This window comes from Leptosomus discolor, chromosome 1 (assembly GCF_034619465.1).
Source record: "Leptosomus discolor isolate bLepDis1 chromosome 1, bLepDis1.hap2, whole genome shotgun sequence".
In the NCBI taxonomy this organism is placed as follows: Eukaryota; Metazoa; Chordata; class Aves; order Leptosomiformes; family Leptosomidae; genus Leptosomus; species Leptosomus discolor.
Genome location: NC_141391.1, coordinates 203,355,965 through 203,368,730, shown reverse-complemented (window position 1 = coordinate 203,368,730; position 12,766 = coordinate 203,355,965). Strand labels below are relative to the sequence as shown.

The 12,766-nt window shown below is 38.2% G+C and overlaps 1 protein-coding gene across 6 annotated transcripts in view; it reads left to right on the top strand.

Moving 5' to 3' along the window:
* The window catches only part of PRKAR2B (protein kinase cAMP-dependent type II regulatory subunit beta), a 90,993-nt gene that overhangs the window by 69,584 nt on the left and 8,643 nt on the right, over positions 1–12,766 (top strand). For all 6 annotated transcript variants that reach the window (XM_086474142.1, XM_086474135.1, XM_086474119.1 and 3 more), the window contains 2 exons: positions 1,622–1,674; positions 2,814–2,897. In XM_086474142.1, coding sequence (XP_086330268.1) covers positions 1,622–1,674; positions 2,814–2,897 — 137 coding nt within the window. The remainder of the gene's footprint in view (positions 1–1,621; positions 1,675–2,813; positions 2,898–12,766) is intronic.

The following is a 12,766-nucleotide window of genomic DNA, read 5'->3' as shown; positions in this document are numbered from 1 at the left end:
CAGAGAGTACTTAATGTGTTAGGAGGTCCCAGGTTAGCTGTGCCTGAGACAAGCTATACTTGGAAACTGGAAGAACTGGCTGAATCAACCTCAGCCGTGTTAGCAATTACCATTGAGAATCTAAAGAAGAAAAATGAGTGTGAAAAAACAGAAAAATAGAAAAACTGATCCTCAAAAAGGTAGGGGAGCTATGGAGGGAAGAGGCCTATCACAGATTTACAGATAATTTTTGTTCTTACAGAAATTACAAACAAATATTCAAACATTTTGTAAGTGCCTGGTGGAAAGCAACAAACAGCAATCAGCATGGGTTTGTTGGAACTGTCTAATACCCTGTAATGAGAGATTCAGACTGGTGGGTAAAAGAAAAGGAGCAGATGTCCTACATTTTTACTTTAAGAAACTTCTGAATCCTGTCTCACAAGACTCCACTATAAACAAGCTAGGGAACATCAAGCAGTGTCTTAATATAAGTTGCATGGGATATAGCTGCAAAACTGGTTGGAGAAAGTAACCCCCAAGGAGCTACTGCTGTTTCACTGACATGTGTGTATTCCACTAGAGTTTATTTTAGACACTATTCTGTTGTGGTTTTTTTTTTTTCGGAATAGCCTGGATTATGTATTAGAGAATATGCTTAGTAAATTTGCACTTGTCACAAAGTTGAGAATGGATTGGAAGGGTGCCAGAGAACAGGATTAGAATTGAAAATGATCTTGACACATTGGAGAAATAGCTGGGGGAATAACATAATATTTAGTAGGTGTAAGCGCATGGTACTACACTTGGGCAGAATAGCCACATACGGGACACAGGACAGCTGGTTAACCAGTGGGATTTGAAAACAATACGTAAGTCATGAAAATTACATGAATAAACATAATCAAGCTGTTGTGAACAAGGTATGGATGGATGAAAAAGACATATAGTCTGCAAAATGTATGGAGTAATTAATCTGTTGTACTTGGTGCTCTGCTCAGCTCAAATACTGGGTCCAGTTTTGAGCATCACACTTCAAGATAGGACTAATTGGAGGGAGTTCAGAGAATGGCAATGAAGATAGCGAGCTGAAAAACATGACTTGTAAGGGAAAAACTGAAGAACCAGGATTATTTATCCTAAAAGGTAAAAGATAGGCAGGAGAGAAAAGTTTTCAAGTATGCAATCCCCCCCCCCAACAACAAAAAATCCCCCAAAACCCCAGCCTAAACCCAAAAATCCCCAAACCACCTTGAACTTACACAGATGAAGGGAGTGATCCGATCTCTGCATCCAGTATGGATAGCTTAAATTCTAATAAGAAAGAATTGGTTTAGACATCAGAAAAAAAATCTGATAGTAAGATAAGATCACTTAGAACTGGTGAGAAATTTACAAGTATATTAGAGGTCATTTAAAATGCAGAAAACGTGGCCAAAAATTATACAAGTGTAGCTTTGTTTCACTGACAGTTTGGAGATTACCTGCTATGGACCCTATCAGCAGTATCTTCTGTGATTCTCTATTGAGTGTGTTGCATTACTGCCTATTATTGCTATGCAACACAATTCATTTTCTGTTCTGTAAATCTTGTGAAATATTATTGTACTTTGAATTAAGATTATACTTTCTTTTATTTCAGTGTGTGCAGAAGCTTACAATCCTGATGAAGAAGAGGACGACGCAGAATCCAGGGTATTTAATGCTTTGAGTCAAATATTTATTTTATCAGTTCTTGGGCATTACATTTAGGAAGAAAAATGTAACCAGCATTACCATTCCTTTCCAAAAGCATCCTTATTATAATATACTTTGATAATCTCTTGGGTTTTCATGTTAAAGGAACATTTAAAAAGTCTCTGTAATAGTCACCCATGTAGGACCTGATGTGAGTTTTATTCTAACTTACACACTGTTGACACATGGTCTGTTAAGGAAACATTTTTGTATGTTTCCCCAGAGAGTGCCTGCTCCTAAAAGTATTTATTTGGTGTCCTTATAAACTTGCAGTACTTTCCTCAATATTCCAATATTTTTCATAATGCAGAAAAAAGGTAAATTATAGTATCACTAAGATTTTCAGATGTACAATGCAATAACTAATGAACTATATTTACTTATTTTACTTATGTCACCCTTTTAAAGGCATTTAACTTAGCTTTTAGTATGAAATAGCGTAAGTATGACTTTTAAGACAAGTTTAAATGTTTAGTCTACCTAATTTCTGGCTTGTAAAACTGTCAAAAAGCTTATTCTGTATTATCACAGCTTTGAAACTTAGCATACCTTTTTAAGCATATGAGTTGAATGAACGACTTGATTGATACTCACATTAACCAGACATCGGTAATTTAGTAAATCTCTGCCTCACTAAGGTAGTGTCAAGTCTGTTGTTTACTCTGTGAAACTTATGATATAAATTGAACATAGATACTATTTCACAAAATATTCTTTGAGAAGTAGTCATGGTAAATGGCTAAATGTAACAGTGGTGCTTTTTATAAAACATGCATCCATATGATTAGAGAGTAGTGGAATAATGTTTATACAGCAATAGTTGAGATAAAGGTATCCAGAATGGCTTGCAGAAATGAACTGGATTCTACAAATGTAAAGATCTTGTTAGCTTAAATACAGCAGTGCTTCAATTGCTAATGCTATGGTGATATAATGTTATCATTGAGTGTTTATTCAAATCCTGAAGGTTTTGAAATGAAAGTGTTATGAAGCATGGCCAAAATATTGTGTATAATGCTTAGTTGAATTAGCTCAGTCCTTTAGCTGGTACTGCTATATGATAACCACTTTAAAGGCTTTTCTGTTACATCCCTCAGATTATTCACCCTAAAACAGATGATCAAAGAAACAGACTGCAGGAGGCATGCAAGGACATTCTTCTTTTTAAGAACCTAGATCCGGTAAGAGAGTCTTTGTAATGAACAACATTTAGCAGTGCTGCTAAGAATTAATTCTCTTGAACTTTCGATCAGAAGTTTACAGATTTGACTTTTGTAAGCTCTTATGTATGCTTTCTAGACCATTTCATAAACTCCAGAAATGCCATTTTTATAAATGATATGTCATATATAGAGAGCCTTTTGTTCACCACCATGAATGATAGTCTTGAAGTACATTAATATGAATGTATATATTAGTATGATTGTACAGTATTGTATTTCTTATTTTAAATCTTCTTGCTGTACATTGTCGTATATAAGCTCATCAGTTAACTGCAACATTTGTTTCTACTAACTATTTTTTATCATCCAAAAGTGTGCTGAGTGCTCCATCAAAACCTAAAATTACCTCCAAAGCCTACAGTTTAGCTATAGATGTAATCGAACAAGCAAGTTATGAAGTAGAGGGAAAGAGAAAGGCAATAGTGAGATGTTTACATTATTATTTCACTTAATACAGATACCGTAAAAACGCTACAGATAATTTTCTTCTGTGCAGATAATGTCCTTCTGTTGCCTATAAAAACAATTAATGGGCTTTTAAGAAAGCTTAAATGCAGTGAATGAGTGATCTGAATCAGACAAAGGTGATAATGCTACAAAAAGCACAGGGCTGTTTAAGGGAAAAGGCGAGTGTATCAATCAAAACATGCATACTGAGGTTGGCATGACTCATAGCACACCAAGTGCTTTCTCAAGAGAATTGATTCAGTGCTGTCAGGGGAAGGAGCATGGGGGAAAGAGAAATAATTATGTAGAGTTTTAAGAATGAGAACAAGAAGTTTTAAATTTGATTCAAGAGGGAGCTAATGGAAAGACCAGCCTGCAGCTTTCTTTGGAAGTCAGATGCTGTTACAGAGAATGCATGCTAATTCATGCTGCAGGTTACCAGCTCCTGCTTTTGCCTGCATAAAGGCTGAGCCCAGACCCTGGGTGCCTGTTCCCAGAGAAGCCCTGAGGAGCAGTGAGCCACAGACTCCTAGCTTTGTAGAACCCTGGAGTTAGAGCTATAGGAGGGCATCAAAAGTCTCAAGGTAGGTGCTAATACATGTGCATTCTTGGGACAGTAGGGATCCTGACACAGAAGATTTCCTAACTCACTCCCTCATGCTGTCTGTTTAATGCATAGCTAATTAACTATGCTTGTTCAAGCTTGTCACCCAAACATTTGCCCCTTCCCCTCCTGAATTATTTTTCTGCATAACTTCAGGGATACAAAGTGGTTTGTGGACATCTGCTCTGGATGTGAAATTGCTTTATTACATATTTTTTACAATATTTATTACAATTTTCCTTACTGTTGCTGTGTCCTGCCTTCTACTTGGCTGGACATCGTTACATTAGCCTGCCAATGGCATTTTGGCAGACCCTCTTGGTTAGTCTCTGAGCATTTCTCTCTTATGAGCCCTGTGACCTAACAAGTTATTGTGTACTCCTGGAATCTGCCATGATATTAATTTTGAGCTACTGTTTTCCTGATTCTGGCTTTACACAGGTTCTTGGTAATATTTGCTTATAGTATCAGTCCTCTGAATGAGATGTACTTTTCCTGGCAGTGAGAACTAGATCTTCTGTCTAAATAGTCATCAGCCACTTGGTCTGCAGAGCAGGGATCTATTGGCTTCACATCAGCTATATTGTAATGTTGTGTAGATGTAGAACATAAACTGTTCCAGTGTGGGCACTTGATATAACTCTTCCAAGGAATACTGAGTGATTACTTACCCTGTTTGTGGAGGTCTTCTCAAGACTCTGCTGCTGTCTCGATGCCGTACCCCCTTGATGTTTTGAACTCCTTTTTTAATTTTTGTTTATGAATCGGTTACTTGTAATTGGTAATAGTTCCCACGGTCTGTTCCAGGTGCTTAGCAGAAGACTTCCTAGCTGAGTCCTCCCTTTGTGGAGCTCTGCAGTCTAATCCCTTGAAATCTGCTCCTGGGATCTCCCAAGTCTTGTTTACCCCACTTTGCTCAGATTGTCCACTTCCTTCTGCTTTAAATCCTTCAGAGACAGTGTTCTGGAAAGTTGAGTAAGATAATTTTTGTAAAGGAGTTTTTCGTTGTAGTAACTTTACTCATAAAAGGCATTGGAAAGCTACTGAGCTATGAAGATAGCAAGGGTATTAAAATGTAGCCTTCTTCAGTCTGGCTTCCTCCTTCTGTGGAGTCAAGATCTGTAGTCCCCCTCCTCCTTCCTGTTCTGCTGCTAGGCAGTGACAGGAGCTCTGCCACTGTAGTTGCGGTAATTTCAATGTTTCTGTCCCAGCTCTCTTCCTCACCTCTGCCTCTTCACCCTGCAGCAGGAGTGCATGTGGTGCCAGCTGCTGCAGCTCACTCTGGTGGATTAGCAAAAAAAAAAAAACTCCAGGAGAGAAAGAATATCTTCTGCTGCTAAAGCTAAAGTCTCTGGAGCAAAAGTCAAGCTGTATATCAATAGCATCTCCCACCCCTACTGTTTTATTCTTGCATTGAACTTCAGCCTCTTTCTGCTGCAGTTCCATGTATGAAAAACACTGTTTCAGAGGTCAGTGAGTTAGAGGGGAGACGACAATATAAAGTGCTTAATGGCTTTTCACTGATGGCCTTTTAGCAAGGTGTCAAACGCCATTCCTAGATAGGACACCACTCTGAATACACGGCTTATGGCATGATCAGAATTGCATTCAGTAGATGATGCTAAATGGAGTCCGTATTTTCTTAAAACTTTACGCCGCCTTAATACACTGTGTTTTAATTTGAATGGAAGGATAAGATAAGGATATCATTAAAGCAGGAGAGGTTGCAGTAGTTAGGAGGTGACTTACAGTACTGCTCAGCATTGTAATTAGAGTCCAGAAGAGGAGAGAATTCCAAACAGAGGCGGAATCATTTGGATGTTAGACAAAATGAGAGAAAGGAGAAAAAAGATAACCTTCAGGCTTTGGGACAACTTAGGACTTTCTAAAAACGTGAAAAACTGTCTTGAGCCTGCATTTACCTGACAGCAGTGTTTGAATACCAGATAGTAAGCTTTTGGAGAACTATTTATAAATATCAGTATTTTACATGTAGGCTCTGATTGAAAATACAGCATGATATAAAGGAACACTAGCTATGGTATAATTCAGTAAGCAGCACTTTATGTTTTGAAGGCCAACTCTTATAAATTCCTTAAAGTCTGTGAATTACTTGAATTATCTTGAAGCTTTCTTTAACTTTGTGGATTGCTGAGGATGTGGCTGGTCAGTTAATGTCAGTTCAGCAAGGCACTCCTGAGTTAACTCCCTTAAATAAAAAGCACTTTAAAAAAATCAATATTTTAGCATTTTTTTCACCTTTCTGGGCACTTAATAACATCCCATATTGGGATGCTGTCACTCAATATCAGTTTTAGCTAGCGTTTAACAGTATGGAAAAAAACAGTAGAAGAGAAAAATATGGAGTGAAACATGTGTGTGCAACAAGGTGAAGGAAAGAGGGTTTTACAGAGCTCTCTGGCTGCTTTTTAGAGGACCAGATCAGGAAAGAATCGAGAGAAATTCCAGAAAAGGAACTGTGTGGATGAGTGAATTAAAAGAGAGAAAGGTGCATGTTTGTTTCCCTCTCCCCACACTATTAATCTAATCTATGTCACATTAACCCATTCCTCTTCTAAAGCACCACTTCCTGTTCTTCTTCCCAGAAAACCTCTTTTTATTATTTATTAGTAGTACTATTTATTATTCTTCTTGATCGCCTGCCACACCACTGCACAGAAACCTAGTATTACTTCTGTTCTCCCAGGATTGCCATAGTGTGTCAGGCTGATTGCTCTACAGGCATGCACAAAGCATGTTACCACACCTTCTTCGAGCTTCAGATGCTGGAGGTTACTGGCAGTGGAATCAGAAGCTGCATGCTCTCTTTCTCCTCCGCTTCCACTTTGTATAAGCCAGCAAGAAGAAAATGAGATGGTGACTTCAGGCCATTACTGGTGACAAGCCCCACGTCTCTATGACTGGGCTTTGTCTCTGTTCAGGCTAGCAGCTGTTTTAACATTGGGAGGAACAGCAGCAACAGCAGCTCATCTAGTGGCCTACGCAGCCTTCTACGCTTTCTTTTTACAATGCAATTCAGAGAAGTTGTTCTTTTGGGTTTGTCTTTTAAGAGGAAACTTAGCTGAAGCTCATTAACAGGCTATCCTGTTTGTCCGTTCTGGGCTAGATATGGCCCATAGGCCAGCAGTTAAAAAACCTGACGGACCTTTTATCAGAGTAGCAGGGTGGCTCAAGGGACTGGTATCATCAAAGGTGTGCTGCAACCTTTCACTTAAAATTTGAACCCTTTATTTCTCAAAAATCCACAAGCAGTGTTAGATCATCTATTCTATTTCAGGGAAATTTTATTTTGGAGAGCTTTGCCCTGCTAATGCTTGTAGAGAACGTTTCAAATAGGTCTTGACCCTTTTCTGAAAGATAATAAATTATACATAATCTTCACAAATATGCAAGAGCAATTTCTGGGCATATTGCCACTCATGCACCTGGGGAATTATTATAAGAGAGCACAAATATTGATTAATCAATTAGAATTTATTAACTCGAAGGAAGATGAAAGAAGGCTTAGTGCAACTGTGTTTTATGAATAGTGGACTCTTATACTTAGGGCCAAAGCATTCCTTGAAAAGTGCTACTAACAGAAGAGTCACATAATGCTTTTATGTTTTTAAAATTTCTGGTGAATTAATGAGAATACATATATGTGAGAGAGAGCCCTTAATGCCTGAACATGTCAATATTCTGCCCTCCTAGATGCCACAAAACTCTTTGCAAACTAAGGGGTTCCCAAACAAATAGCACTGCATTTAATCCTCTCTTTTTTTCCTAAGGCAAAATTAATGCTTACATCAGATCTAGCAAACAGGGATCATCTCTACCTTGCCTAGAATCAATTATTGAAGATGTTCTGCAAAAGAACCACCGAATGTGAGGTGCCTTGAGCTCAAGAATTTTGGAAACTATTTGCAACTTTGAATTACTTCTGCTATTTTTTAGCAAACTGCTAAAAAGTCAGACAACTCGCTCAGAGAGGCTGGTTATAAAATATAAAAGGTGTTACTGAGCCTGATTGATAGGCATGTGCATGATATTTGAGAGGCACAGTACCAACTTAACATATAACTGGGTGGAGGAAGGTTAAGGTAAATTCTCAAAGAAAATATTGATACTCAGCAATATTGATTATACATCAAAATATAAATTAGATTCTTTAACAGTGAAGAAATAAATGCCTTTTGATTAGTTTACAAGTGGTTATTACACAAGGGAGCTAAACATTTTGAATTGGATCAATGGGGCTGCTAACACTTGTATCAGAGTTCCAGGGGAGTATATGTACATGGTTTTGTTCTGGAAAACAAATGTGGAGAGCTCAAGACATGAATTCTGTAATTTACTCTTCCTCTCCAAGGTCCTGACTTGTTGATTAAGAGCTCCTTTTCTTCCCATGGTTTCCCTGCCTATGTTTTGCTGACTTTTTCTATCTCTTTTTTTTTTTTTTTTCTTTTTTCTTCCTATTCTGGTGTTCTGTCTGCTTCATCACCTTCTTAATATCATGCTGAGCATTAATTTGTTTATATTTCATATTGCTCAATAGATTATCTATAAACCGATATTAAAAGACATGTACCTGGCACAGTGGTAGCAAATTACTTGGTAGTCTGGCAGTTAAAAGAGCCATTGGCATTTGGGAAGCATATGTCATGGTCTGCCAGCCCTCCTGAATGAATCAAAAGCTGTCTTGCAAGGACATACAAGTGACTGGATTTTTAATCTGTCTGAAATGTATAGTAAATAAAGTGCGGTTTTAATTATACTCAATGTCCATTATTTATCTGATTTTTTTTTTCAATTAATTGTCTTGAGATGTAATTGCCATATTTGTTTTGTTGACTTGAAAGAAATTGAGGCTAAACGTACTACTTTAGAATAATGCAACATGCATCTGGAGGACAGTACTTTATGTGATACAGCGTATGTGTTAGGAGAGCTATGAGTGGTTATTTGCAGTTTTTCACTTGACCTGGCAAGCAGGCTGGGATCGGACACTGTTCCAGGGGGATATCCTTGGTACACCAGTTATCATTACTGTCCAGGGCTTTGTTCTTTTGCATCTCATGTCATGTATTTTGTTTGCAACTGACTATAAACATGCATACAATTTTGTACGTTTCAGATGTGAAATGGCAATACATCCGGCTTACGCATACCTTACTTACACATGGGTATCTCCACAGACCTAGATTCATAAGGGTACCCAGTGTCTTGGGTTTCACTTTAGGTACTGTAAAATATTTCTTAACCCTAACAGAATGGTTCATAAAACCTCTGCTTAGGTGCTATGCTGTTCATGGGCACAATGATAAGTACCAGAGGTATTTTACACTAAAGTTCTGCTTCGATGCTAGAGGTTCATGTGGCCACCATGGGATGAATGGGGAGAGGGGGCAACTACTTTTTGCCACAAGTGTGTAGTGTGTATAATACTTAGCACATGAAAACTGTCAGGCTTCTAGTGAAGTGTTGATGAAGAGCATCTGTGTAACTGCCATTGAGGAGAGACAGCTTGCAAAGGACAGCAAAGAGGACGAACTAGCAGAGACTTTGCAGTTGAGGTAGTTTGTGCAGATGGGAGTTTGAAGGGGAACTGGAAACAGTGCGCAGGAGCTGCTAGAGTAGGTGCAATGACAGTGATGGTGGGCCACAGGGAGTGCTCCCCAGCACCAGCTGGACCAGCCAACCATGGCACGTCTAGAGGTTTCGTAGGTAGGATGTCATCATCTTGGTCTCAGGCTGCTGGGAGCGGCAGGTGTCTCTCCTGAAGGCTGGGGGGCAATGGTGGCTTCACCTATGGAAGATGCACTGCGGTCAGAGTGCTGAGCTGCCAGCAGCTAAAGGAACTGCAGAAGGGTGTGAGGAGGACGGCGTAGCACCAGGCAGGACAAACAGGAGCTTGACAGCATTTTGAGAGTCCACTGAAGAGACAAGAGTGTCTTTCTATAGCAGATGGAGGCACCAGTCTGTTGACCAGATTTGCTCTTGAGTGGTGCTGTGATGGGGTAAGACACAACACTCACAAATTGAAATACAAAAAAATCTGTTTAAGAATAGCTTTTTTTACTGGGAAGGTGGGCAAATGCTGGAACAGGTTGCCCAGAGAGGTTGTAGCGTTAATTTACACGTCTTGGGACTAAAGAGCTAAGAATAATGCTAACTGGTTTTTACTAGTTATCAGTCATAGTCACATGCCTTTTACATTAAATGTTTCCTTAGTTCAGTATTTTGAAGGCTTTAATTACAGGGAAAAATGTAATTTGTTTAACTAGAAATACAGATTTTGTTTGTCAGGAAATTAAGAAGGATGCCCAAAGGCAGAGTTTGACCGACTGCAGTAGATTATGTTACTCTTAAATTTTCCGTTTTTTTCACCTTTCTTCAGTTCTGTAATCCGTAACCACAAAGTAGATCAGAGGCCATTCTCTGTCCCTGAGGCCATGCAAGTGCAGTATGACATATATACGTACTGCTAAACTCTCTTGCACATTCCTCTCCTCCCAGTCGCACCAAACTAAGCAACTAACCAGGGTGGTTTTACTTATACTGGGAAGAAGCCCTGGCTCAAGCATTCCTCCAAGCCATGACCAGGGTCTGTCGGAAGTGATAGTTGTCACAAGCGAAAACAGTACCAGCTATGCTGACAATTGTGCCAAGAGCAAGCCAGCCCAGACTATACCGTGTCAGTGCTTGAGTCCATCCCCTGGTCCTGTTGAGTTTGCACTTCATAATTGTAGTCTCTGATTCTGACTGATCTAAATATGCAACAGAACTTTACTAGCACAGTTCATTTAAGCTGGTATAAAACTAGGGTAGTACCACCTTGGTCTAAGTAAGAGAGGGAAGAAAACCACATCATCTCCACTTTAGGTGATATGACAGGATATGTCATGCTGGCTGATGCTGATAAGAGAGCTAATGCTCCTTAGCACTCCTGCTTGCCAGCAGTTAAATCCCTGCTTGAAAGCAAGGGTGATTGAGACAGTAATGATGGCTATAACTATGGCATATTTATTCACTTGTCTAGTAAACTGTTTTGTGAAATCACTCTGCCATTAAAGTCCAATTGTTAGAAAGACTTTTTGAGAGAAATGTGGTTAACTACACTTCAAAAAAAGAAAATATCTTTATAAAAAGAAAATCTTGATAGATTAGTTTGTATTGTGAATGAGTCTTTCAGAAAATCTGATTTCCCATTCAGCCTCCTCACTTTTAAGGAAGTTAAAATATTTTCTCTATCACAAGGGATGGTGATCAAAGTGTGCTTTCATGGCACAAGGTTCCCAAAGTTTTCTCAAAAATATTCCTTTTTTGAAGCATTAGCATGCTTCATGGTTTAGAAGGGGAAAAAAAAAATCTATTGAGACTATTAATCAGAGTATATAAATAAACATTACATAAACAATCAAATTTCAAATAATTTAATTTTGTTTCTTTAGAGTGTTATATCCTTAAGAAAAATAGATGCTTTATTATATTTGAAAAAAGATATTAAGATAATGACATTTTAGTAGGTCACAAAGATTGCGCAACATACACGTTTAATACTTCAGATTCTTTATAAACTTAATTTCTGTTAAAAACTTTCATCATGTTTTTAAAGTATCATTCTTTAGAATATTGATTACCCGATTGCCACAGCATTACAGATAGCAGATTTACAAACACTGATATAGAAAAGCCTCTTCCTATTTTCATTTTGTATGTATTTTTAGAGCTAGAACTACTTTAAGGAAGAAGAGCTTTCAGACTGCACCATTTTACAAAATACCAGAATTAATTCTGTGTATGAAAACAGATCTTCTTTTTAATTCTAAAATTACCCATCTTTATCCTTTCAAAGTAACTATGGAGGGTGCCAGTAAATTGAGCCTCAGTCTGGCAGAGAATCAAGAGGATTCACACAGAGCAAGCTGGGCAAGCAAGTTTTGTGGTTCTCACAGTAAAAGCAAAAAACCGCGTGGCTGATTTGGTTGTTGCAGTCTGCTCTATCTTAATTTTATGTAGAAAGCTTTGGGAAAGGGACCAGTTGTCTTTAAGTTAGTTGCAATTTATTTAGAAACTTAAAATATTTCAGCAATATTTCAGCAGATAATAGACAGCTCTCAAATGTATTAAATACCTTCAAGTGTTTAAAACATTTTTTTAAAAGAGAATTTGTGAATTCTACTCTGTTGTCTAAAAAGTCAGAGAGGTTTACGTACCAGAAGAGTCGTGTTTTGGTGAGCTTGATTCATAATTGTGAGATTGAAAATGTTTTAACCTGAAATCTGAGATGAAGCACGCTGTTTAACGATTATAACTATTATTCCTTCAGTACCACAAATAACTGTCTTTTTAGTTTAATCTTTTTTCCAACATGTCTTGGGAGTATTTTGATTCCCAAGGATCAGGGTCTATATAACACATTTTTCTTGCATTACTTGCGTTTAGAGCATAACATATACCCTCCACCCTCCCATAAAGCGTGGAGCATTCTGCTTGTTCTTTCTTGTTTTCAAATGGCAGCCGAGGGCTGTTGGCTGGGGAGCCATTTTGCCAATTCAGATGTAAAGCAAGGGGAAGGGAATGTGCTGCTTCAAATGCTTTAGTCAACTAACTGACATTAGGTCAGTTTTGCAGGTTCTGTAGGAGTTCCTTTTAGTTTACACAGGGAAAACAGAAAAGACTGAAGTAATTACCTACAATTCAAGCATGGAAGTTTTTAAAAGGCAACTCTTGTACCTAATTTTCAGTCTCCCAATGGCACCCACACACACTT